The sequence below is a fragment of the Pholcus phalangioides genome, unplaced genomic scaffold, assembly GCF_987345545.1.
Source record: "Pholcus phalangioides strain wild (caught in Gottingen) unplaced genomic scaffold, Ppha-v1.0 ptg000008l_1, whole genome shotgun sequence".
NCBI lineage: Eukaryota > Metazoa > Arthropoda > Arachnida > Araneae > Pholcidae > Pholcus > Pholcus phalangioides.
The window spans coordinates 42,476,143-42,504,095 of record NW_028301601.1 but is presented as its reverse complement, the minus strand read 5'-3'; the positions used below and the strand labels follow the sequence as shown (position 1 = coordinate 42,504,095).

General features: G+C 36.5%; 1 protein-coding gene across 7 annotated transcripts in view; it reads left to right on the top strand.

The window, feature by feature from the left end:
• Positions 1–27,953, top strand: part of sky (GTPase-activating protein skywalker) — a 136,521-nt gene that overhangs the window by 87,805 nt on the left and 20,763 nt on the right. For 5 of the 7 annotated variants that reach the window (XM_089234677.1, XM_089234678.1, XM_089234676.1 and 2 more), the window contains exons 8-10: positions 2,873–3,055; positions 8,104–8,190; positions 21,271–21,429. In XM_089234677.1, coding sequence (XP_089090803.1) covers positions 2,873–3,055; positions 8,104–8,190; positions 21,271–21,429 — 429 coding nt within the window. Of the gene's footprint in view, positions 1–2,872; positions 3,056–8,103; positions 8,191–21,270; positions 21,443–27,953 lie in introns of all 7 variants that reach the window. The other 2 variants (XM_089234680.1, XM_089234679.1) reach the window with 2 other exon arrangements.

Below are 27,953 nucleotides of genomic sequence, written 5' to 3'. Positions count from 1 at the left end.
AGAGCGGATTGAAAGGAACCAGATAACTTTAATTGCTTACATTACTTCATTGTCTAATGCCAGTAGCAAGGCTATTGCCCATGAAAAGAATGACTGTCTCGAACATTCAAAGCCAACCATTTTGTCCTTGCCAACAGTTTTATTGCCTACATTCGATGGCAATATAGATAATTTTAATAGCTTTAAAAATAGTTTTCAAAGTATTATGAGTTGTCATCCCCAGCTAAGTGACAATCACAAATTTTATCATTTGCATTCAAGTCTGAAAGATATATCGTGCTCAATACATAGAGACTTTGGACTATTCGTATCAGTCATTTTTGAAAGCGTTGACAGAGAAGTAGGAAAATCATAGTATTCTTGTTGGCACTTACATTCAAAACATAAACTTTCCTGAAATGCCACACGAGTTGGCAAAGGACTTGCAAGATCTGGTAGACACTGTGAACAGAAACTTGAGAGCTCTAAAGCAATCAGATTTTGATAAAGATAAATTGTCAGATCTTATTTTGTTTAATCTGATTATGCCAAAGTTAGACAAAAATATTGTCATGCAATTTGAGCTGACTATGGGAGGTCAGAAAATTCCTACATTTGATGAATTCCTCCAGTTTCTTGAGAAGAGGAGCTAGGTGCTCAATTTATTGTGCAAGAGTGTTCCAACCAAACAGAAAGGGCTATTGAAAAATTTCCAAACTAAGAATTGTATAATATGCAAAGATCAATCACATGCAGTTTATAACTGGAAGAATAGATAAACTTTGCCTAATAACACTCAGAAAAATTCACCAACAAAAAAGGCAAATAAAGGAAATTATAAAAACTCCTTATGCATTTTGACACACTATGAGTGTCCCCTTCAGAGAATAAACTCTCTCGCTGACCGAGGATCCTGCTTGGATTGAATACCAAACCTTGGTCAACCAAGCTCTCGGTTGCTCAGTGGAGCGAAAAATATGTCTGCTGCCGTCAAACGTTGTGATCAAAATGAAGCGGAGCGCCTGCATGCAGGTCTTCTCTACCGTCCTGATTGGCTACTTATGAAATGGAGATATCTGATTGATGATCTATTTGAATTTTCTTACCGTTCCTGCTCGTAATGAACTTTAGCCATGGCGTTGCAGTTGGGGTGTTGATTTATTTCAGTTTACCAATATGTTTTTGAAGGCCTGAATATATGTACCTTCATAGAGGCCTAAATCAGTTGTGTACTTTACTTTATGGAAAACTACCACTTCCTGAAATTCGAATCTATGGCTCTCTTGCCAGTAGTGAGCAGTAATGGTTTCTACACAACGAGCATGCTCATTTGATCTAGTTTTTATGGGTCTCCTTGTCTGTCCTATATAACCCAGAGGACAATCACAGTATGTAATGAAATAAATGCCCCATTATTTATTCTGTGGTACAGCATCTTTAGGGGGGGGGGGGAGTTTGAAACTAAAGTTTTTAGTAGGCACATCTATATGGTAAATAGGTTAAACTTTTTGAGAATTCGGTTTGATCTTGAGTGTGACTATTGGATCTTATGGCACAACTACAATTTCTTTAAGTAGTCTCTGTGATATTTTCCAAAGTAGTTCCTCTTGTAGGTTTCATGAATTTTCTACTCATTTCGTCAGCGATTTTGGTGTTGAACCCTCTGTCTTTAGCAATCCCTCTGATGGTTTCTAGTTCACGGTCTAGTGTGATTCGTACTTTGGGATGGTTCAAAGATGATTTAGAACAGTTACCACACGTTATGAATGACATAGACTCTCACGTTCAGTTCACAGCTGATTTTGAAACAAACAGGGAACTTTCTTTCGTGGATGTATTAATCACTAAACATAAATCACATTTACAAATCTCTGTATATCGCAAACCTTTTTCAGTCTCACTACTACTTCATTCTAGGTCATGCTATCCCATGCAACAGAAACTCTGGGCATTTCACACTTATGTAGCGAGAGCATTTAAAATCTGCTCAGAATCGGGGAGAATCTCCAGATTTCTGGATTCCAAAAGTTGGCACGTTTGTGCTGTTCTTTCCTGCGTTTTCAGCAATTATCAGATTCAAATATCTTAGCGAATATTGCACTTAGAAACAGAATTTTTCTTTTAGTTGACCTTCGGAGAGACAGGGAAACAACTTTCGTATTGAAAGGCAGAGAACTATGGCAAGACTCATCCCAAATGAGTAAAGGGCGGAAATTCCAAAAGGGACAGAATCCAGGCCTTATCTGGTCTGACAGGGAGACCTTATAAAAATTAAATTCTTGTATTTTGGTACATATACAACTCTTGGTAAAATAAATGACACATTTAAGATTGACACGTTATTTCTTGGAATGTACCACAGAACTTCAAAATTTGTAAAGCTATTCAAGTTATAAGTATAGAATAATTTGTTATTAAATAAAACTTTTTCAAGTACTACTCTAGATAGAATAGATAAAAAATAGGGCAGGGGAAAATGCACGAAACTCTATGGATCTATTATAACACAAATATTTTGAAAACATCTGTTATGAGACTACAATGGCGTACGCAGGGAAGGGGAGGGGGAATTCCCCAAGACAAGATTATAGTGTTATTTTGCAGTAAAAAACTTAACCCCCCCCCCCCCAAAAGATAAAAAAAATTAAATCCTCCCCTCCTTGAGAAAATCTTGCGAGACTATACATTGAATTCTTAAATTATGTAATTCATTAAATTCATTATGTTCCACATCTTGTGTTTTATGATATTTAAAGGAAATGACAAGATGTGGCTAGAAATTTAAAGTTGCAAACCCCTGTGCAGTTTTTTATAAAATAATTACTATGCTTGAATAATCTATCAGTCTTTGTAGTTGATGCCATATTCAACATTTCCATTGGTTTTTATCTAGGTTGCCTATGGAATACGTGGTTTTAGTGAAAAGTTACTGAATCAACTGCTAATTAAATGTGAGATAAACCTAAAAAGTAGCAATGCTTTTTCTGAGCGGTCATTATCTGCTGAAAGATTACCTACATCTGATTCAGCTTTCCATTTACAACTGACGTCTGCATCTTTACCTGTTGTGAAAGAGGTTAGTGTTAGTTTACCTTGCACTTGTAAATTAGCCTGATTTTCCATGCAATGAATTTATGCATATTAAAGGATAGAGGCGAAGAAATATAAATTCAGGGTTGGGAACTCTTCACTAATCAGACAGCACTGTGTCAAAATTAACATCTAGCTAGCTGTAGCAATACTTGTTACAATAAATGAAGAAAATACGGGCAGTGCCAGATATTATAGCTAGTATTATGCATGATAAAACTGAAGTGAAATCTCGATATAACGATATTCTGCGGACAAAGAAAAATAATAGAGGTATTATCGTTAATCGAGAGACTTTGATATTGAACACTAGCTGTCAGGGCCGCAACTAAATGCTTGATCAGCTGAGGTAAGCACATATTTTGACATTCCCCCCTCCCTGTAATTTTGAAAAAGAGGTTATAGAAGGTGAATTTTGTGCGCACCCTCTGGTCCGGGGCAAGAGACCTGCTTGCCTCAATTGCGGCCCTGCTAACCATGGATCACTTTCACCATTGCTGTATGTAAAGAGTTAGAATCCTAAACCCCCCCCCCCCCAGAGCCGAGATTATAGGGCTATTTTGCAGGAAAAAGACCTAACCCCCCCCCCCTTTGTGAAAATTCTGGCCCATAGGGGAGTTCTATTGTATCGCGTAAAATTATATACAAATCACATAATCATATCGAAATGTATATTTATTACACACACACAATTATATTCTATTATTTAGTTTAAATATACAGTGAAAACTTGATATAACAATATTCTACGGACCAAGAAAAAATATTGTGGTAGAAGGATTTATATAAGAAGCAACATTATCCTTACGTGTGATCAAATTTATGCTATTGTTGTAATTTTTTCTATATCAGCATTGTTAATATCATCGGAAAATGCGCTTTTATGTATTTATTCGTTACAAAAAATTGTAATTGATTAGTTTATTTATAAAATTCAGTTAGATATGTATTGTCGCTGTAAAGAAGTTTACAGCATAGCGCTTTTGTGTCGTACAGAGTGTAGCAATACAAATAACTTTAGCTTTCGGTGATCATTTAGTGCAAAATATTGATGTTATTAGACGCCTTCAGAAGAACGAGAAAAAGTGACGAAGTTAAAATTAAACTCAAAACGATTTTGAACAAAATATAAAAAATATTGTTGTAGCAATTTAAAAAATCTCCTAAAAATATTGTTATAGAGGGGTTTATCATAGTAGAGGATGTCATTGTACCGAGAGTTTAACATTAAGCCAGGCAATTCCAAACAAGATTTGAAAAAAATATCATTGTAGATGTATTTAGATGTATTTATTATTGATTATCGTTGTAGCAATATATTGCTGCATATACAAATGCCATATCGTATGCAGGATTTTCTCATGGGAGGGGGGGAATTCCATTCAACATTTTTTTCTTCCCAAAAGGGGTTTCTTTTTTTTTTAATTGAAATAATATACCATAATCTTTTCTCTTTTCCATAAGCTCTGCACAAAATTTTTTGGAGGAGAGGGGGGGGTGGGGGCCCTGTGAAAAATCCTGGCCTGAGGGCCTGGCACTAGCATGTGGGGGCCATGGACAAGTCACAAACAAAGCAACTGGAGAAAAGCACTGGTCTGACCAGGACATGTTGGCGCATCCTTGCCTGTTTCTGAGAGAATTTTTTACATGCGTCAACTCATCCTTGCCGTTTTTGAGAGAATTTTTTGAGTGCGTCAATGTGTTTTCAACGATCGAAGAATTAAGGACTCGTATGAAGAAGAGTGAACTCATTATCCATCTTTGAGCAAAAGTGATGTCGCGGAAATCATTGAAAAGAAGCAGGATAGGGAACAGCATAGGTATAATACTGATGTCACACTTTTGCTTACAAATGGCACATGAATCAGGCTGGTATTTCAAGGAGCTCTAAGGCAAATGTTTGAAACCTCAAAAGGGTTTCATATTATTATTTATCCTAATTTTTTTTAATGTATTGTAACCAAATTAATCTATGAAATTAAATCATTTGATGTTTCCTCCAAGTGCCCAACTATAGACATTAACTTAATGATTTTAATAATTTATAAGTGTATGTCTCAAAAATATGTAGGGAAAGAGAGTGCTTTTAACCTCTTACCCATGCTGATGGGTATCTAGCCTCGAGTGAACAGGGATTCAACAATTAATGGATATTGCTTTCTTTTTTTTTGCACATTGATAATATATATTTACTTAAATACATGAGTCCTGAAAAATTAAAGTTGAATTCATAAATTTGACATTTTGGCCAGATATTCACATTTTTACGAACACATGATTTTCCAAGTCGGGCGTACACAGGATTGAACTTTGGAAGGAGGCACACTGGATTCAAAGTGGGAGGGGCCACAAGTAATCTCTTTCAAAAATTTTGAGTTTGTAACCTTCAGAAAGTATAGTATTGTAGCAACACGCTGTTTGGAACGTAATTTATTTAAGGAAAACACAAATTACATCAGAGAGGTAACAGTGCATTCAATACAAACAACACGGCATGGATGGCATGACAATAACTTCTTTTTTCAAACACTCTTGACTACTCTGCCCATGAGAGCGAATCTCGGACACCACCTATAATTCCTAATACTGGTTGGCCTTGACCATTATAGACTCCCCCTCCGGTTTCATATACCGCCTCGGTATGAAACCAGAAACAATCTTCGAACATAAACAAAGTGGTGCATATAAACAATAATCAAATATCTAACAAACACATTTCAATAATGGAAGCCAATAAATTGAGAAAAAAAATTCACATGTATTCAAAAAAAAATTTTAATTTTTCACGAGTACGATGACTTGTGGGTAGATCAATCTGAAACTTTTTCGGAGTATGTCCTCTTTGAAGCATAGGCACAGGGCCACAACTAGATGTTTGGTCACCCGGGGCAAGTGTGCATTTTGGCGTCCCCTTGTAATGTTGAAGGAGAGGTTTGAAAATAAAATTTGAGCCCCCTCTGGTCCAGTGCCTGGGGCACGAGACCCGCCTGCTCACCCCCTAATTGTGGCCCTGCATAGGCATCATCGTTGTTCCTACAATGTTGTTGTAAGGTTGAAGTGCTGACATGATTAACTCCAAGCGGTACTTGAGGCTTGGCCACAGCTTGTCTACGTGGGGATGTCTGGGACATCTCAGACTTTTGGAGCTCTGGAGATGAGTGTCTACAGTTTTCATTTTTTCTTTTGTCTTGTGGAACTCTACGTGTTTCAGGAAGATGGATTCATTCTCGAAGGTCATCTCACAGTACTGACAGATAATCATCCGGGTATGAATCGGCTGATTCTGGCGATGGCATTTCCTCGGCGTACGCCTTGTTCATGTCTGTCATGAGTTGCGTTATCATCTGCAATTTCCAATTGAATGTGGACTAGCAGATTCAGCAAGCTTAGGCAGCCTGCAAGTGACTGGCGAACACGACCCTGCCATTGCTTGAAGTTAGTGACATTGTAGAAAAAATATGGAATGGCTTCTTGTGTGAGAGTTGCTCATCAACATGCCTCTGAAACTGACTCTTGTGGGTGAAAACAAACTGGCAGACGTGACATCTGAATGAGTTTCTGGCATCGAGCAGAGGATTTGCTGTGAACCTTTGTTTTTTCCCACTGACCAGTGTTGAGTTTTCAAGCTTATGGCTCACTGGATGCTGCTTATCTGAGACCATCTTGTTGCAGATGTTGTATTTGAAGAAAACTGTTTCCACTGATGAAAACTCATTCCACTCGAAGGACTTTAGGACAACAGTGTTCCTGGTCTTCTTGGTAAAGTACCTCTGGGTTTCCAAGACTTCCTTCAATCGGTGTGTCTTCATGTAGTCAACAAAGGTGACTGTTGTTGGCAAGAGGGCGTGATGCTCATTGCACTTGAAGTTTGGGACAAGCTCTTTCAGTGACCACTTGTTACTTTTCCTCCTTGCAGCGTCTACACATCTCTCTTCATCAGTGATCTGGTTGAAGACTTTCATCAGCAAGCTGCATACAACCCCTTCAGACTTCCTGTCCTTCACAAGATTTAGTGCAAATGTGTTCTGGAGTAAATCCATGTTCATTTGAGGTTTAGGGCTGGATCCTTGTTTCTTTGCATCACATTACACTATATATATAAACCAATGTTTCAATAACAAAAAAAAATATGACACTTTTGAGACGTGAGGTTCGACATCAGACGAACATTTTTACACTCGACAAATTTTTTTGTGAATTTTGAAACAACTGATGCGATGAACTCCTTTCAGGTTGAAAACAAATACCGAATGGAATGACATGTGACGGAAGTTTCACTTGCCAATTGGTAGGTACGTTCAGACTGAACAAAAAAACTTCAGACTGAGTTGAAAAAATGCCATCTTTCATGTTGGGTGTCAAATTGTAGCCACATGCTGTTTGAAACATAATTTATTTAAAGAAACAAATTACATCAGAGAAATAACAGTGCCTACAATACAAACAACACGGCGTGGACTTCATGGTAACGATATCTTTCCTCAAACACTCACGACTACTCTGCCCACAGGAGCAAATCTCGGGTGCCACCTATAATTCCTGATACCGGTCAGCCTGGACCATTTTAGTATTAAATTAACAAGATTGGTTAAGGTAGCATAATTAGGCATTTTCATTAAATATTTATTTTTTTACAAAAATATTCAAGAACATTTTAATTTTTGAATGTTTTGGGGTGAAACAGTACCCTATGGCCCCCCCTTTCTTGTGTACGCCTCTCACGTGAGTTGATTCTTCATTGAGTGCCTTTTTTCCCAAGGTGCACTAGTGGAAATTTCTTACAGTCTGGTCTGGCAAAGGTATTACAGCTGCTCACTTGTTGAATCAAAATAAAATTTAAAGCAAAAAAGCTGATGAATATGAAACATGAATTAAATCGTGTAACATAAATTAAATTTGAGTGGAAGAAACAAAATATTTATAACATGATCAATGCCTGGGTCTTCATCAGGTCGAAAAATTCAATCTACAAAAGGTAGTTCTTTCTTCTTTTTGTTATTTTTTAAATTTTTATTTGTGTATTTTTATTTCAAGCTGCGAATGAGTGAATCAAGTCGAGCAAGGTCATTAGGTATCATTCCTCTAGGGAAGTTCAAGTCAGATATAATATCTGCAGAACAGGTTGGTTCTATTTTTTTTGTTCAATTCGTTCATTCAAGTATTATTTATCAATAATTCATGTTCAGAAGCCATTTTAATGTAGGATTAGAGGAAGTGACATCAGTTACTTTCCCATTAAAGCCATATCACACATTTTTGCTGCCATATTGGTGCATTTTTGGCTTATGTCCTTTATCTGTACTTTTGCTGCAGTATTGGATTCTTTCCTTCCCCCCCCCCACTCTGCAATTTTTTTTCAAATTTTTCCTCTCTTCTAACTTAATTTTTTTTCTGTCAAACCTCCTTCCAAAAAAAATATCTAATTATTTTGAACAGGGTTCGTACAGTGCTTAAAAACTCCTTAAAAAGTCATTAATATTCATTTCATTTTTAAGGGCCCTTAAAATCTCCTTAAAATCCTTCCAGCTGTTTCTAAAAAAAAGTAGACTTCCCCCCCCACCCTGAAATATTTCCTGCTATGGTTGATGATAAGTAGTACTTGATACTGGAAGAAAGTCCCTGGAAAAAAGAAGGAAAAAGAAGACAAGGCGTGTCGGTGGGGGGGGGGGGGGAGATTTCTTAATAGGGATTTCAAGGCCACCCTGTAGCGGTTGGGAACAGCTCTGTTGACGACCAGCGCAGCTAAGAGATTAACGGCACCTGATTGGTCAGACTATAGTGGCTACACCCGCTTCTGATATGCTGAGAAAAACGGGAAAAGAAGATTGTTGCGCTACCAAAAAATTGAAATAAAGAAGTTAGCTAAGTTCTAACTATCATTTCTGCCAGAAAATGATGCTACTACCAGTGGTGGGAACTCTGCGCCAAAATTAACATCTTACTCCTGTAGTGTATTTTCGTACTTTTTCTGCTTCAAATAGCGCTTGTTTTCTTTTTTTTTTGGAAACGCCTCAAAATACTTCTGTACTTACCTTGTATGTACCTTAGGTTAGGATTACACTATAAAAGTTTGATAACATCCCTTTTATAAAACTTGAAAAATCCAACCAATAAAGCTCATAGATTACATTTGTGCAAATGCAACTGATGATTTTATTGGTTGAATTTTTGAAAATTTTAAAAAAGCTCTTTTAAAAAACTTATAGTGTAATCCCGGCCTTAGAGCAGTGTTTCTCAACCGCCGGGCCCTGATATCATTCATACCATGCCGCGAGTGATTAGCCGTTTCATTTTTCCTCGTTCATTTTCCTTTGGTTATGTGTTTGACCGGGCCTTCGACTCACAAAAATGAATGAAACCGGGCCGCGGGCTTGAAAAAATTGAGAACCACCATCTTAGAGGAGAAAGAGAAATACTTATATTTTTCCTTTTTCGTGTGTACGATGACGTACTCAGCGCATTAAATTCCCAGGTTTTCGGAAAAAGGCACAACTCCTCATCAGGCTTTTCATCGTGAAACCCCGATCATATCCTTAATCCTACAGCTGAAGATGATTCACTCTAGTCCAGTGTTTCTCAACAACCGACCGCGGTTTCCGTTTTCAAAAAAAGAAAAGAAAACTGCCACTGCAAACAGCAGAAATTACCATGGTCGATCGTCATTGCGTCAAATCCGCATGTTCATGGAAAAAAAAATTGTTTCGTGGGAAAAAAAATTCATTTCATGAATAAGAGCTAGTCCGCCGAATTACGAGTTAATTTGTAAATTTTGCCAAATAACGAGTGCTAAATCGCCAATGTCGCCAAATAACGAGTGTTAAATCGCCAAACATCGTGTTGTATGTTCTGAAATTTGCTCCCATTTTGCAACAATTTCTTTCTGAGTATAACTGAAAAGAAGAAGAAAAATTGAAAAACTTCATTTTAAAGAATTTGTGTATGTGTAGATCCATTTTAAGTGAGAGGTGAATAAAGAGTTGCTGCAAATATAAATAATTTTGTGTATGAAAAAGCTTTGTCAGCTGTGGTTTTTATTTTGAATAATTGGAGGGGGAATGAATATCCCTTTTAGAATTTTTAGAATTTATGTGATGCTGTTATGAGTTATATTTTTGACTAATACTTTAAGGTTTTAGAACACTTTGGTGACAACAGAAAGCATGTATGTGGATTGATTGTTTTATGAATTCTTATGATGCTGGGTAACAAATCAAAACTTGTAATTTTTGAACCACTTCTACATCTATACTTTTGAGAAGAGGGGAAATTTGTTTGCAAATTAAAAATAAATTTGCATATGTGCCCCGCCCCCTTTTTTTTGCTTGTAAGTCATGAAGTTTGCCATGACTCCTTAAAAACTGCTTGAAACTCCTTAAAAAGTCTTTAAAAACTCAATTTTCTAAACCAAAAAATTTCCTTAATTTTTATTTATTAAATTTTGTATGAACCCTGTTGAATGGGTGATATATGCACTCAGATGAATATCAGTCATTAAAATCTACAAACACAATTATAATTTTGGTAGAATAGACCATTTGGTAGAATAGACCACAAACTGGCTTCCAGCCCTTCAGAAAACATGGCCCAAGCCAGACGGGCAGAAAACCAATATTCCAGAAGAATATGGATGTTTCGCACCATACCTTTGCATTTGTAAATTTTGAGGGGGGGTCTCAACAAAATGTGCTATCAATAATTTTTGTAACATTACTAATAAGGAGGTTAACAATGAGAATGAGGTAGATGATGGTATTGTATGTACTGATGATGATGGAATCAATAATGTAGATAACCAAAATGAGGGTAATGGGGATAATAATTTCGCCACAGTGGTTAATAAAAGGGTAGCTAAGGAAGTTAAGAAGTATGGGAAACCTAGACCTATAATTTTCATTGAGGTTAAAGACTGGATTAATTTTGAAAAAGTATAAAAGATCTATGTAAACAACAGGTACTGATGCTTAGCTGTTACAACAGATAAACCGATGGCCAATGACATAAAACTTTTTGTTGGTTGCCCACAAGATCACAGCAAAGTTACTGGTTACTTGAAAGCTAATAAAGTTGAGCAGTGATTTTCAACCTTTTTTGACTCGCAAGCCCTTTCTGGTATATAATTTGTATGGAGGAGCCTCGTAGGCCTATTTTTTATTTATTCATTAAAGTTACTGATTTATTATTATTATTCAAAAATACTTATAATTATTTTTGTCCGAATTTACTGTGGTTTTTGTATTTTACGTGAGCTGCTGTGGAGCACCGGTTGAGAACCGCTGAAGTAGAGTGTCACACTTTTAGAAAACAAAATGAGGGCTCTATGAGAGTGGTAATTAAAGGGCTTCACATTACATGCGAGCCCAAAAAAATTCAAGAAGTGCTAGAAGAACTGGGACATGACTATATACAGGCGTACCAGTTATAGGACAAAAAAGATGTTTACCTCTACTGTTAGTAAAGATAACAAAAAACAAGGACTTTGAAAAGATATGTAATGTTAAGATATTATTTGAAGTCATTATTGAAACGCATAGAAGGCCTGGGAGAGTCCAATAATTTGTTTCAAGTGCCAGCGCTTTAATCATGGTGGCCAAAAGCCAATGTAATAATCAAGCACGCACTGTATGAAATGTGGGGAGGATCACTGGATCTACACATGCTCTAAAAAAGAAAAGGGATGGACCGGGAAGCTGTTGTAATTGCCAAGGATTACTCATATCAACGTGGTCCTGTTGCCTGACCCATTCAAAAAATGCACATAAAGATGACTAAAGGCCATCTAGAGAAGAAAATAGACCAATAGAGAATAGAGCGAGAATTAATACTAAAAATAGAAAGTACAAAAAACCCAACAATAACAAGAAAGACAGAAGAGCAGTACAAATAGTTTGGTAAATAAACGTACATATAGTCAGATCGCCAGGGTGGAAGAGGGGTTGAATGAAGATCTCTCTTATGAATCTGGAAGTGATCTGTGTAATGAGGAAAGTATTTTGAACCAAGACAAGCTGTCAAGCAAAAATCAGTACAATTGCAAATAAATGAGATTCTTGCTACACCGATGAGATGCTTGAATAAATTGTCAGAAATTGCCCCAATTGCTGAAATAAGTAAAATTCAGGAAAGCATAGTTAATACTATGATTCCTGATCTGATATAAGATAAATACATTAAACATCAGGACTAACTAATGGACCAAAATAATAATTTAATAAGATCAATGTAGCACAACATAGAGAAAACCATTCACTATTGTGCAATGGAATGCAAATGACATAACTAATGACTTAACCCTACTTGAGAGAAATGGTAATTGATAGGTCCACTGATGTATTTATTATATGTATCTGACATGTTTTTAAAACCTGGAAAAAATGCCAATATTGGAAATTTTAATTTTATTAGACTGGATAGAACAGTGGAAAGAAAGGTTTGGGTTGCAATTTACATTAAAAGAAATATAAAGTTTAATATGTTAATTTGCCTCATGGAACTATGGGAGCTTTAGCTGTAGAAGTTGCAGTAAATAGAAATGCAATAATCAGAATAGCTTCAGTATATAGGCAGCCCAATGATGAATTAGATGAAAATTTGATCAAGAAAAATTTTGAAAAAATGTTCCCACTATTTTGGTTGGGAATTTAAATTGTAAAAATACATATTGAGGGAATCTAGGATTAATTTGAACAACGGGACTAAATTAAAAAGATTTTGTGACAGGAACAGTATTGATGTACCAGGAACAAGTGAATCCACACACTTTCCATTCAACACTATACAAGCACCAGATATAATAAACATCACACTGTTAAAAAATATCAACTGTAGAATTAATGCAGAGGTTTTAAAAATGCTCTGAATTCATTTACCAATTTAATTACAAATGGGTATGATGACTCTTCAACAACCCAGGTTCTGATCTGGAGAATTTGGTACATGAGGTACATAGAGAGAGACAAATAATTCAAGAAAGATTTTGCTTTTTAAAAAGTTTTAACAAATGTAAATTTATTAACATTTCAACAGATGTTACTTTTACTACTACAATTAAACAAACAGAAATAATAAAAGATTTCTCATACTGATGGCAGCAGTCCGTAATTTAGTTCATTTGCACTGATGTAACAACCGGTTGAAGAACGACGATCCTTGGTACATGTGCACCTCAGACAATAACGATGTTGGAAGGTACATTCAAGGTTACTGTCCAGCATGTGGCAGGCAAGATGACAATCAATGTACTACGAGGCAGCGAACGACCAGGAATTGAAATGATGATCGGACTGGATAGCGATTAACATCCTGAAGGATGGGGGTGACTAGAAGTATATCATGACGATCATGAAAGATCCAGATGCTCTGGAACTAGCCAGCGACACACCCAGCACTAGCGATTATCACAATGACATACTGTCAGGCGGAGTATACTGGTGACTCACCAAGAGCCGATCTGCTAAGCTTTTACATGAAAAGCGATGAACGGATGAAGAATCCAATGTGATTGTCAGGATCGCGAATACTTATACCTGAAAATAGTAATACAGTACTGTCCAACTCCAGGGACCGACCTCAGAAAATCCATATCAGAACATGACCAATGAAAAATTAACAAAACAATTTCACGTTTGTTGAAAAAAATGACACTAAATTTTATAGAAATTTTGTAATATCAATGTGGCAAAAATAATCAAAATGGCGATGTGATCAAAGTTGCACATTTTTTCCAGTTTATGAACAATGAGAATATCTCAGATTTTAACTAACCGTGCATATAGTCAAATAAGGCAAGACAATTTTTGTACAAAAAATGACGAGATTTGGACTCTTTTTTTTTTTTTTCTTTTTTTTTTTTAATTTTTTTGACGGGAGTCAATGGGTAATGTTACAACGCCGGCTAAAAAATAATGATTTAACTAATAGACTGGAAAAAATATCAGGAATTGCACCAAGAAATGCCGGTAATGACTCCTATATTGGAAAATGAACAAAAGATGGAAACTACGGTGGAAGAAATAGCCATAGGTATGTAGGAAGCTATGTAAGCTGCTACTAGAGAAAAAGCCAAGGACATGAATCCCTTAAAATTGCCACAATATATTAAGGAAAAAAAATAAGAAGAAAAATAAAATAAGAAAATTATATCAAAGAACTAGGGACCTATACTATAAGTATATATACAATGTACATGCTAGAAAGGGGAAACAGGAAATTAGAGAATATCAGAATGTTCGATTTAGTAATTAGATTAGCGATGCAAATGGAGTTGATGGGTCAATATACGATGTATATAAAAAAATGTCTATCAGATATTCTATGATACCAACAATACATAGCAGGCACAGAGGACTTTTATTCCATGATGATGAAAAAGTACAGGAGTTTTCTGAAGAATTATAATTTCAATTCTCTCTAAATATAAATTGTACGTATAAACATGAAAGGCAAATAAATGTGAGGGACTATTTAAATGTTTTACCACCAATGGACACTAGTGTATTACCGCCTACAAATATAACTTAGCTCGAGAAATTAATCTCAAAATTAAAGCTGAGAAAAGCTCCTGGTATGGATGGGCTCACATCAAAAGCAATTAAAATGTTGACACCTAATATGCTGATATCATTGGTTAATATATTTAATATTTTTCTCAAATTATCATATTTTCCAAACTATTAAAAAAATGCAATGATAAGAGTTATTCCTAAAGTTGGTAAACCAGATACATTCGCGTCTTCATATAGGCCACTGTCACTTTTACCTCATTTGTCTAAGCTATTTGAAATAATTTTTTCATGTAGACTTATTACCTTCATAGAGGAGAGTAACTTGAGTAGAATGGAGCAACTTGGCTTCAAGCAAAGTCATGGGACAGTGCACCAACTATTGAGGGTGATTGAGTATATACAGGAGGCCAAAAAATTATAAAGACTGCTGTTGGGGTCCTACTGGACTATAAACAAGCTTCTGATAGAGTATGGCATGAAAGATTATTATATAAACTAACAAGAAGGGGTTTCCCCTCAATTATCATCAAATTCCTGAGTGTTTATTTAGCAGATAAAACTTCAGATAAAAGTTAAAATAAATGAAGCAATTTCAGAGAAAAAAAGAATAACGGCAGGTATAAATCAGGGGTCTTATCTTGGGCCGATCATTCATAATATCTTTATGGTTGATTTTCCCAGGGTACCTAAAGTTATACTGGGATTATATGCGGATGATGTTATAATGATATGTACTGACAAGAAAACCAATGAAAGCTGTATCTAATTTACATGAATTACTAAATAACAAAGAAGAATGGAATGAATTCTTTAAAGCACAACTTTATGTAGATACTGTAAATGTGAACTAATTTGGCTCACCAGGAGACAAATTCCTCCAGTATTAATAATAATAATAATAAAAAATAATCAACCTATTTATCCCACAGAGGAGGTTAAATACCTAGGTGTTACATTTGATACAAAAATAAATTTCAATGAACATGTAGATAAAAAAATAAATAAAGCCGAAAGACTAATGGCAGCAATAACGAGATTTGCATGTCCTATGTCTCAAGTAAGCTTAAAAAATAAACTGTTAATCTATAAAGAAATTGTTAGACCTGTTCTCACTTATGCAATGTGCTCCTGGGCGTATGCTACAAAGAGAAGCATGTATAAGCTACAGGTACAGCAAAACAAAATTTTGAGAAAAGTTACTGGTGCTCCAGAATATTTTAAAACATTGAATCTGTGCATGCAGAATTTGATATTGAATCAATTTACACTTTTGCAAAGAGATTGGCATTGAATTTTTTTTGGTAAAATCGAGAACTCAAACATTGAACATCTACAAACTATATCACAATATAATGGAAGAGAGTTTCTCAAACATTCAAGGCCAAAAATTTTTTGGCTATTAATTATAGGAAAGAGTTTTGCAGAATATTGTGACAATGTGAAAACGAGGAACAGCTTTGGTATAGGGGACAACTTTGCGATTTTCCAAGATTTTTTTTTGGTGCCAAACATGTCCAACGACCCCACCCCAACCAAAAAACCAAAAGTCGCCAAGGCTATTTGACACTATGGGCACCAGAAAAAAAAAAATCACCAGCATAGAAAACAATAATAAAAACCAATGCCCCCCCCCCCCCAGTTTTTGAAAATACACTAAAAATGGTATATATATACAAATATATGCATATGTACATTGAGTACATGTTCTTTCCCCCCCCCCCCCGGAAAAAGTTGAAAGATGGTCCTGATAAAAACCCATTCAAATATGAAAAATATCATGAAGCCACACACAAGAAATATAATAGTATAAAAATAAAAAGATCTGGATTATCATATGATTTCTGGATTAATAAATATGATATGGGTCTGTGGACACTATTGACACCCAAGCCAGCATAGAAAACATAACAATGCTAAAACCACAACAAGGATAGTAATAAAAATATCACTATAGAAGACTAAACATCAAAACAACATAAGGTATCCGCTCTTTTAAATAAACAATAGTCCTGCATGTTGTATAAATAAATATATTCTATATGTATAAAAAAATAAAACCCCCACTCTCTTTCTGGGTATCCAGATTCTTTTAAATAAAATAAATAAGAAAAATAAAAAGAATACAATATTACCAGCTGAGGAAAATGTAATCAAAAGACAAAATGGCTGTTTAAAAGTTTGAGAAGGGTTTTACAAAAAACAACTAGTGCTCCCTGGCATGGGAGGAACATACTGGAACAATGACAAACCAGAGTTGGCCACTTACCATTGGAAAAAAAAGCGGCCAATTTGTGGTGTCCCTTATACCAAAGCTGTTCCTAAATAATAATTGTTAGTGAGTGTGTGATGTGATATTCTTATTTATTTGTATTTTAAATTAGTGTTATATATAAAAAGAATATATTTAATCATATATAACTGCATTAGTAGAATTTAAGACATCACATAATCACATCTAATCCCATTAGTTAAAAAAATGGGGGGAAAAAACCCTCTGCTTTGGGACTCTAGAACTGAAATTAGAAGGAAAAACGTGAATAAAAATGGATAAAACATAACTGGGAGTGATGCTGGTTTCAATTTGTTGATTAAAAAAAGAAAGAAAGAAAGGGACTTTTTGAAGCGGCTGGTAGGATATTGAAATGGGAAAAATAGACACTGATTGGTACGGGAGAACTCCTAATTCCCCTTTTCCTCAGTTTAACTTTTTATAATGACTGTGGTGCCATCTCAATGTAAATGTGATGGCACATGATAATGTTAACTAGCTGTGCTAGTTAAAATAGAAATATACACTGCTCAAAACAATTAGGGGAGCACATGGTTTTAACAAAATTATGCAAAGCTGTATACCGATAAGTAACATAAAATGAATCATCCATAATTTAAAGCCTAGCAGGAAACGGAAGAAGAAAACTTCATATGCAAATCAATGTTCATGACGTCAAAAACCAAAAAAAAGGAGGTAAGGGCAGAAATCGGGATGTTGCAGAAACGTCTGTTTTACTGCCTTAACTGTGAAATTCGATTGCGCAGTATTTTTTTTTGAGACAAGGTGACTTGAGGATGTCTCAACAACGTGATTTACCGGAATCCATGGCATGTTATAGGCAGACTGGAATCCGGGCAAACACAACGTAGTGTCGCGGACGCTGTTGGAGTCGCCAGAAGTGTTGTTGCAAGGCTGTGGAATCAATTCCAAGAAACAGGAAATGTTAGACGTCGACCAGGGCAAGGTCGGCCACGCGCCACTACAGCAACTGATGACCGGTATATACGGTTAACAGCCCGTCGAAACAGAACAGAGAATGCTACGCAGCTGCAAAGACGGTTGCTCTTGGCAACAGGACGAAGGGTGTCCAGCCAAACAGTACGTAATCGGCTTTATGAGGGAGGGCTCTATGCACGTAGGCCAATGGTCTGCATTCCGTTGACCCCACGCCACCGTGCGGCCCGAAGAAGATGGGCTGCTGAACATCGAGATTGGGAGCAACATGATTGGAGCCAAGTGCTGTTTACAGACGAGTCCCGATTCAGTCTGGAGTGTGACACCCGACGTGTTCTGGTATGGAAGGACAGGGGCACTCGAAATAACCCCGCATTCGTTCGTGAAAGGTCACAATACAGACGAGCTGGTTGGATGGTATGGGGTGGAATCAGCATAAGCGGAAGTACGGACCTGCATATCATTCGGAATGGCATTTTGACGGCCCGAAGGTATGCAGACGAGATACTGTGACCTCATGTCATCCCTTACGCTGGAGCCATTGGAGCTTCCTTTGTTTTCCAGGATGATAATGCCCGACCGCATAGAGCTCGTCTGGTGGAGAACATGCTTGAAGCTGAAACAATACAGCGTATGGAATGGCCAGCGTGCTCTCCTGACCTGAATCCAATCGAGCATGTTTGGGACATGCTCGGACGACACATTGCTGCGCAACCAAGGCCGCCTATTACTGTCCGAGTCTTGCAGATTGCACTTCTTGAGGAGTGGAACAGTATTCCCCAAAGTCTGATCGATAACCTCATCGCATCCATGGCAAACAGGTGTGCAGCAGTCTTAGCTGTTCGAGGAGACCACACGCCCTATTAAAACTCATGCATCATGTCTAAACAGTACTTTTTTTTATCGTTTACATGTAACCAAATTGTTGCCCTAAATCATCTTTTCATGTTTTTTCCATATTTTCAAAGAATTAAAGCTTAATTCCAAATTTTTTTACGTCTTTTTTCTGTATTGCGCATTGATACGCGTGTACTATCCATTGTATGCCAATACGTGGCTGTCTCGCACGGTTTTCTTCACTTTTTTGCTTGCTCCCCTAATTGTTTTGAGCAGTGTAGAATAGAGGGAATATTTAAAATTATTGTTTTCAGATATATTTAAAATTTGATAGTTTGGAGTGTTTAAATTTGATTTTTGGATTTAACTATATTGAGCTGTAGGTCTCCAGGCGCCGATAGCAGGCGACAGTAACCGATATACTAGCACAGCAAACAAATAATTGAATAATAGGAATGTAAATAAGAAAGGTTGCCTATGGATGGTAGACATGTTTCTTGAGGGTTTAAAGTAAGTGCCGTCATGTCGATGGAAGAAGCTTTGTCCAAGCAGTGGGAACATAGTCCCAATTAAAAGAAATACAATCACAGGCCGATGTAAGTAGATGGGGCAATCGCCATTCATTAGGGAATCTTTTAGTTACCGTCACAAAGCATCTGGTCGGTTGTACTTCAGGGGTGCCCTAGGCAAAAGGGATCGTCTGAGGAGTGTTTTCTTGGAGAAAAAGCGGGGAATCGAAGAAAATAAAGGGGACCAACGAATGAATAGACAAATTTCAAGATTGAGAATAGATGACGGCCATTTAAGTAGAAGTAGAATCCCTTTATTTAGGGGGTGCAATTAAAGTATAACAGAGGATCTAAAATGCCGAGTGTTAGTCATGGGAAGCTTCAATGTAGGTTAATGGTTAGGCCATGGCCGTTGGGGTTCTCGGGATCCTGAAGGGAGAGTCGCTTGGACAAAGAAATTAGGGATGGATCGGCAGTGGCCAATCTTATGAATAAACCTTCAAGAAACGAATAGAAACTTAGAGATAATGGGTAAAATATCAAATCAAATTAAATGGGTGGAGTTTTCCAAGGGACGGGGGACGTCCGAAATGAAATCTTAAATGGTGGAGAAAATCTGGATACGGGGAATTAGAATTGGAGTGAGAGAGTAATGCAGTAATGAAACTAGACTGAAAAAGAGATGACTTGTGAAGACGAGAGTGTAATCAGAAGAATCGGTTTCTTGGCTGCGATGAGTGTCTAAAGGGCTAAAGACTGGAGAAGGGTCTCACCTGGTGAGTGATGCATGGATTATATTCTCTCTCCCATATGTGATATAGTGTAGGTAACTGTAATTGATTGTTTTGGGGGTGAACTGAGGTGTAATGGAAAATCACGGTTCATATAATGTTCAGGGCCAAGAGCTTAATTGTTTTGGGGGCCAACCGAAGATTTTGTTAAGTATTTTTGAATGAAGTTGTATTAATTTCTTTTAATAAGGATAGTAATATGAGAAATACAATTCGCATTAATTCAATTAACTACAGTGTAAATAAACTAATTAACTTCCAGCATCTCGTGTATGACTATTTTGTGTAAACTTTGCCTGGGTTATATTTTTATAAACACAACGCAATTGAAATCAGGGAACGGTATTCGCTTACGTACTTACGAGAACGGTACCAAACCCGAACGAGCTAACAATAATATCACACCGATATGACATAAAGAGGATTCTGAGAATCTGAGACTCCTATCCAATAATCCGCGGTCACAACTAGACAAGACAGCTTTAGACAATCTTAGTCATTGTTGCTTACATTGATTTGTATTGTGCAACACACACACGCATTGGTTAGTCAGACAAATTAAATGTTGCATTATAAATTTTTTCACACTGCATTTTAAATCAATGTGAAAAAAAAGTGACTAAGCTTGAGTAAAGCTGTCTTGTTTAAGTGGTGTGTGTGCGCCTGCCACAGTTAGTATAAATACCACAACTCCTGCTTCTACTTCAGTCATATCTGGTAGACCAAGAGCATCATTTTGTCACCACTGAATATGGCAATAAATGTAGATGGTTTAATTTGACTTGAACCATGTCAACATGAACATGAAAAGGATGTGTTATAGTATTCTTTTACAATGCTTAATGCTTATTAACTAATAAACTCTGATGTCCACATGATTTGCCCTGAAGTGCATGAGGTATTTGATCTAGGTCAGTGTTACTGAAAGTGGGCAATATCGTCCCCCTCCTTCCGGTGAGCGATAGAAGCTACAAGTATAACATAGGATTGTATGGGTACGCTTGAAAGTTTGGGAACTATGATCTAGATCATTTGGCTGTATCAACAAACCCAGCTCTCAAGACAATAATTTTCGATTTGTGTTGTGTATTGACTTAGCTGAGTAACTTGAGAAGATTTTACAGTTATATAAAGAACTTCTCATAATTCCACCTAGAGGACAATTTTGGTCTGTAAATATGCTATAGTAAAACTGTGTATGAAGAACATAATTTTTAGATGTTTCCTAAAAATATTTTTAGTCATTAATTTGTTTTCCTTAGTGGGAAACTTATTATCACTGTTCACTTGGGCTTGTGTATTGTACATTATTGATATTCTAATATTAATTTTTTTAGATGAGTATATTGTGGTCTTGGCTTCCTCTTCATGTTACTATGCATCAGCCAGAGGTTGTCTATTCAACTAATAAACACGGCACCAGTCTCATTGCATTCTACATGATGATTGGCTCACTACAACCCAGTGTTCTTCTTATAAAAGCTAAAAATGATGAGGTTAATAGAATTGGTGAATAGTTTTACTGCTGTGCAACTTTTTTCTGAGTATAATATGTATATATTTTTTCAATTATTGTAATTTTTAACTATCACACTTATACTTTTCATATACCATGTTTTCCTGAAAATAAGACCCAGTCTTATATTAATTTTTGCTACAAAAGATGCATTAAAGCTTATTTTTGCGTTACGTTTTTTTTCCCGAAAAATTTCTTTTTTTTGGATGTACAGAACTTAAGCTATATTAACTATCTGCAAACATCTATGAATTTTTACTTGGATTTCTTAGGACTTCATTCACCAAGAACCATTGAACATCCAGCAAGAAAGCTCTCCTAAAATGAGCATTTGTTGTTAGAGGCCTGCTCTTTGTGCATTGGCAATACAGCCATCACACACTGATTTGATCCCTGGGAAGGCTCCGTGCATTAAGATGGCCCTGCTTTCGATAGCTTGTTTAATATACACATACAATATCATGAATCTCAATGTAAGCTGTTATTTTTGCATGAATTCTTGCTCTGGATGTGTTTACCTCTCGTCTAAGGCACCCATTTAAGTATTTACAGTTATTTGATTAATATTGTTACGAAGGTTAGGGATTTGAAAAGGTTAGTGAACACATGCAAGGTATGCGGCATGCAATTGTTAGAATAGAAGAACAAAATACTTGGGACTCGGACAGTAGAATTCAAAGTGAGAAGATGTATGTTTTGAAGGCTACTGTAGTTTTAGCAGGACCCTAATTCATGTAAATAAAGATGTTTCCTTGTTCTCAAATCCTCATTCCAGTGAGATTTTACCCATCTTCAAGTCCCTGACGAAAAACCTGGGACAGATCCACATGACGGGACAAATCTGGTGACAGGAGTTCAACGACCCTGGTGGCACAACAATATTATCACATATTTTAAGTATAAATTTAATAAACACAGAAGGTAAAACCAAGTAATAAATTTATATATTTATATCATTTTAATTAAAATTCAATGTATTCATTGAGTGTGACAATGAACGTAAAACAATTTTAACTAGGGTTTATAATAGGAGCATCCTGAAAAATCATGCTTGAGTTCATTTTTTGATTAGATCTTATGTTTGGAGAAATATGGTAAAACTTCTATTTAGTTTAGGTTTTGTGTTTTTTTTATTTTGTTCATTACTTTTTCACAGGGTTGTTTGGTTTAAACCAAGTTGATTTTAACCAAGTGGTTTTTTTTCCACAAATCCCATAAAAGTGACCTAAATATAATTTTTCCCCTTGAAAAATATCATATAGGTTCATTATTAGCCAAAATATTTTATTATTACCACATTTTCTATTCTTGGGGTACATTCTGATGGTATATCTTTAAATGGTGTAAGATGATATAAGTGTTTTTTTTTCAAAAAAAATCTTATGAAAGTGGCCTGAATATAATTTTTTTTTTCATATTAAGTATCTAAGTTACTCAAAGTAATGTACAGTACTGAAATTTCTCATTCCTACTGCATTTTCTAACTCTGTGCTACATTCTGATGTTGTTTTAAGCAAATACATGAGTGAGGATTGCATCACACACATATGTGGTGGTGGTGACAGGCTTTTTTTCCCTTTGCAAAAAGCAGCAACAGTAGTGACTTCATTGTCATGCTAAGGGCAGGTGGTCTTATAATCCAAAAAGGCACCAGCTGCCCTTAAAGGACGATGTCCACTGTGCTAGTAGTTACATTACTTCACAGAAATTTTCATTTCCTTTCCATATTTCCGTAGATAGCAGCACATCTTGTACTGCATATCACCACCAAGCTTAATATTGATTTTTTTACATATGTTCAGCGTTACCCCCAGTTAATCAAGGTTCTACAATGCAGTAGCAAATGGGGTGCGGTAGCCCGGTTGATAAGATGCTCACCTAAAGTACCAAAGGATGTTTAGAGGTTTCACGAGTTCGATACCCGGTTCGTCCTTGTTAGAAAACTTTCCTGACACAGGGGTTCAACAAAAAATGGCGACTTGACCGCAGCAAAAAATTGCTACCGCAGGGAGTTCCCCATCGAGGGGTTAGCGCACCAACCTCTCGAAGAGAATAAAAAAAACAAGCCTGCTGTTCGGAATGGGCAATAAATTGTAGGTCCCGGTCTAATTAGCCCTCGTGTGCAGAAAATGACAGTGGTGCGACAAAAATGATAAAAAAATGATCAATGCAGTAGCAAAAGCGTGAAATTGGCCTGTTCGCGAAGTGGCCGGTGATCCCTGTCCAAATAATTTTCAGTTAGAAATTCCTTGGAATATGGACTGGGTCATCGTTTGGTTAGGATGTACAGTAGTAAGTGATTTATGAAAAATAATCAGCTATATACAGGGTGATTATAATTACAAAGTTCCGATTTCAAAACATGAATAAGAACTGCTGGTCAGAATGGCTTGAAAATGTGCATGGATCTATTGTATGAAGCAATGAAATTTTCTTTGGAGAAAGAAAAAAAAAAAATTAAAAAATATACAAGTAGATGATGCTGTACTTGGCCAGCGGTAGCTTAATCTATTTTGTGCAACCACATCATTTTGGCACTCCTCCCTAGTAGGGCCCTGCCTGCATTGCCGTATGCAAAGGGAGGTTTCAGGGTTCTAACCCCCCTGAGCCAAGATTATAGTGTTATTTTGCAGGAAAAAACTTAAACCCCGTCAAGAAAATTCTGCATACACCTATGCCTGCCTGTATCCACTTATGCTTTTGCTAGTGGGAGGGGGGAGGCTTATATGGCTTGAACCCTTAGGGTCCAGTTTCTATGAGGCGTATGTAAATAAACTTTAAATTTAAAAGTTTTTATATAAAATGCAGGTCTTTTTTTGTTAATTTACTTGCATTCCCCCTTTCATTAAGACCCTCTATTTTATTAACTCAACCCCCCCCCCCCCAGGTGGTCACTACTCACAGTTTGGGAACAACTGATGTAAGAAAGCAGTCTAGCATGGCTGATTTTGTCGAATGCAGGGCCCACTCGTCCTACTTTTTTTACTTTTTGATAAAATGTCTCACTTTGTCCTAATTTTCTTACTTTTTTTAACTAAATCCTATCAAGAAAAATTTGTATAATTGATTTTAATTGAAAAGGGAGGGAATCATAGATGTAATGTCAAATAATAAAAATGTAGTAGATTGCAATTAATGATTTTGCCAAAGCAGAAATTGTATTGTTTTTAAAGTTATTTTTTTTGGGGGGGAGGTGTATATGAACCATTTGGGGTGGTTTAGTAATTTTTCATTTGCTTAGTTTTAAGGTTCTACAAATAGAGTAGTCAAAAAAAACTTCTGCATGATTGAAAAAAAATAATTTTGTATTTACTACTTCATGGTCTTGGACAGTAACATTCATCGCTCAAAATTATAGTGCACATTTTGTTTACAGGTGAAACAATAATTTGCATTACAAAGCAGTTGGGTACATAGACCTATTCTAGGTTTTGTGACTTTGATGATACCTAATAGCACTCAATTTTTCTTCTGTATTTTTAGGGCATGCAGAGGCACAAACAGTATTTACAATGCTCAAGTAAAGAGCCAGAAATGAAAGTGCTTCATTTGTCAAAAATGATTACATTGGCATTAACCACTAAATTTTAAACAAATTCTTTTTAATATGCAGTAAAACCATCTGGTCCACCTTGACTTATTTATATTGGACCTTGTAATTTACACATTTTGCTTTTGGAAGTGGTATTGAAAGAACATCATTTTTAAAAACTTACATCTATATATATAAAATTGATTTTCTGTCTGTCTGTGTGTGTGCGTGCGTATGTATGTTCTCTATACAAATCTACAATTTCAGATCGATCGTCGCCAAATTTTGCATATTTACCAAATAGGACCCGACTTGAACGATAGGCTACTTTAAAATTTCATCAGAGCAGGGTAAGTGCCCCAAATGGGCAAAAAACTGTCGGGCAACAATGGTTTTTGGGCCTCAACAATCACTTTCCGAACGTTTACTTTGGTTACCGTAGTTTCCTAGCAATGCGTTTCAGACGTGTGTACGCCTTTACAACGGTTTGTCACTTCTTTAATTGTGTTAGTATATGCATATGTATAATAGTTTATGCCTTTATAATGGTTTGCCACTTTTTCAATCCTCCCAGCTTTTTGAATAGACGTCACAATCATCATCAGCATCAGTTTGAGGGTCAGGCAAAGGATGATTCCCATAGAAATCAGTGATAAAATTGCCGATTTTACTGTAGAAATGCGGAAATTTGGTGGGGTTTTCCGCCCCATCTATAATTTTAAAAATTGTATTCAGCACTCAGTTTTTGAAATATTGAGTTCGCTTAGAGATATACGAAGCCCAGAAGATTAAATATGAAGTAATTAGCCGAACCTACTTTTGAGTTGGATATTCATACAAAATGGCATGGATTTTAACTTTTTATTTACATCTTCTCAAGCATGAAAATTAATGTCTCCGTATTGTCTTTTGATATTTATTTGCATAAATTCATGTGGGTTAGGATATTTTAAAATTAGTTATGAGCCCGTAAAAAGTGCATCAAAAAAACTCCACAGCTCTAACTAAGCATTTTTTGAAGCTGGAACAGGCAGATGGATAACTTGAAGTTCGGGGGGGGGGGGGGGCGGGGATTATCGAAATACCTAGCACCCCCTTAAAAAAAAGAAAAATATATATTTATTTCTATGTTTCTGTAAATCTAGATTTAATTATTTCATGAATTGCGCAGGAAGTCGCCATATTGGTTAACTTGGACATGGTTTGCATGTCCCTCAAGAAAAAAAGAGGGAGGTATCACGTGATCCAAAAAAAGCCTCATTGAAGAAAACCCGGGCAGCGCCGGGTATTATAGCTAGTATCTTCATAATTTGCCGTGTGTATTGTTGAAGAGAGTTGACAGACTGGACTGTGGAAGGCTCCCAAAAAGAATGCAATATATATATTGTTAGGAGAGCAGAAAAGAATTATCTGTGGTTGACCCTACTAAGACCCTATTTTGGCTAACAAATTTTTTTTGTAACCAAGTCATTTCTGTCATTTTGCTTTGGCTTGAGTCAGTCTTACAGGATACTGAAATAGTGTGCTGCGAAAAAAAAATTAATTTTAAAATTTTCAAAAAAAAAAAAATTCTAGGGGTTCTTTAAAATTATGCCATGATTATGTTGTCTAGGGGGAACCCTCCCCTATTCTACTTTTTCTAATTTTTAGAGTGAGAGCCCTGCGAATGAGAAAAGGTCCCCGAAAGGTAACCTAATTTTGCTTTTTGTATTTAGTAGACACCTTGTTATAGGAATATGCTTAGAGTATAAATGATAAGAAAACGTAAAAAATTTATTCTCTTCCTTCTTTATTCTTAGAGGTGGGGGGGGGGGGGGAAGTAGCATTTGCATAAAATAGAAAAAAAAAACTCGTCATTTTACAGAGAATTTGATTATTTCCACTTAGCCAGCTAGGCCATTCTAAACCCACTCTCTGAAAATGCCATAGCCAGAAGAATCAGGAGTATACTTGTATCTCACCCATAAATACTCATCTCCTGGCCCACAACGGCCAGTGAGGAAACAAGCTAGTGGATGTAGTGGCCAAAGAAGCTACCAGTATCGGAGTCCTTCACTACAAACTCTTATACCCAACTTCTTATGCCAAATCACTCCTCTGAAGGGACATGATAGCAAATTAGCAACTGGATTTGGATATGCCTCCAGACCAACCATGGCACCTGCTCTGTCCCCCTAGGGGATATAAGCTGGTTCGTCTCAGGAGATGGGGGCCATGGTGGAAAATCTGACATCCAAGACTGGCAAACCACCCACAGCAGGCCGGACAGCCCCAAGCCAACCAACAGCAGGACTCCTTCCACAATTCCCCCATTCACCGTACAAAAAAATGACATTAAATACAAAGATATGGTGGGGGGGACCATGGGCAGGTGCACAGACACACATCGCCTGCAGGCCACGAAAAACAGTTATACAAGTTATTATGAGTATATATACAAGCATATAAGCATATAGACAGCGTGTCAGAGGGAATCTGGGAACATCAATATCCACGTTGGATACATACAAAAAATACAAATACAATTCCGTCCAGAACACATCTGTAGTGATGCACACAACTTAAATACCATATACATTTGTAAATATAAAATCAGGCATCATGTCATGGATATTACAAAATAATATCCATGCCAGAGGCATCTGCTAGATCAGTGTTCTCTCTCTCCAAACTTTTTTGTTCCATTGCCCCCTTCTACAGAAATTTTTTTCGCTTATTGCCCCCAACTCAGAAAATCCCCACAGAATCCTATGTTATAACCATAGCTTCTATTGCCCCCTGCACCATTCCATCACCCACTTTGGGAAACACTGTGCTAGATTAACTCATGAAGCTATAAAGAAGATAATTACTAGTAGTGGAAGGCTGGTCACAGGAGCTCATCTTATTTGTTACTGGTCATGGACCTTTCCTGGCAACCTTACATACCTTTACAGCGCTTGCCAGCAATAAATGTTCTTGTCTTGAACCTG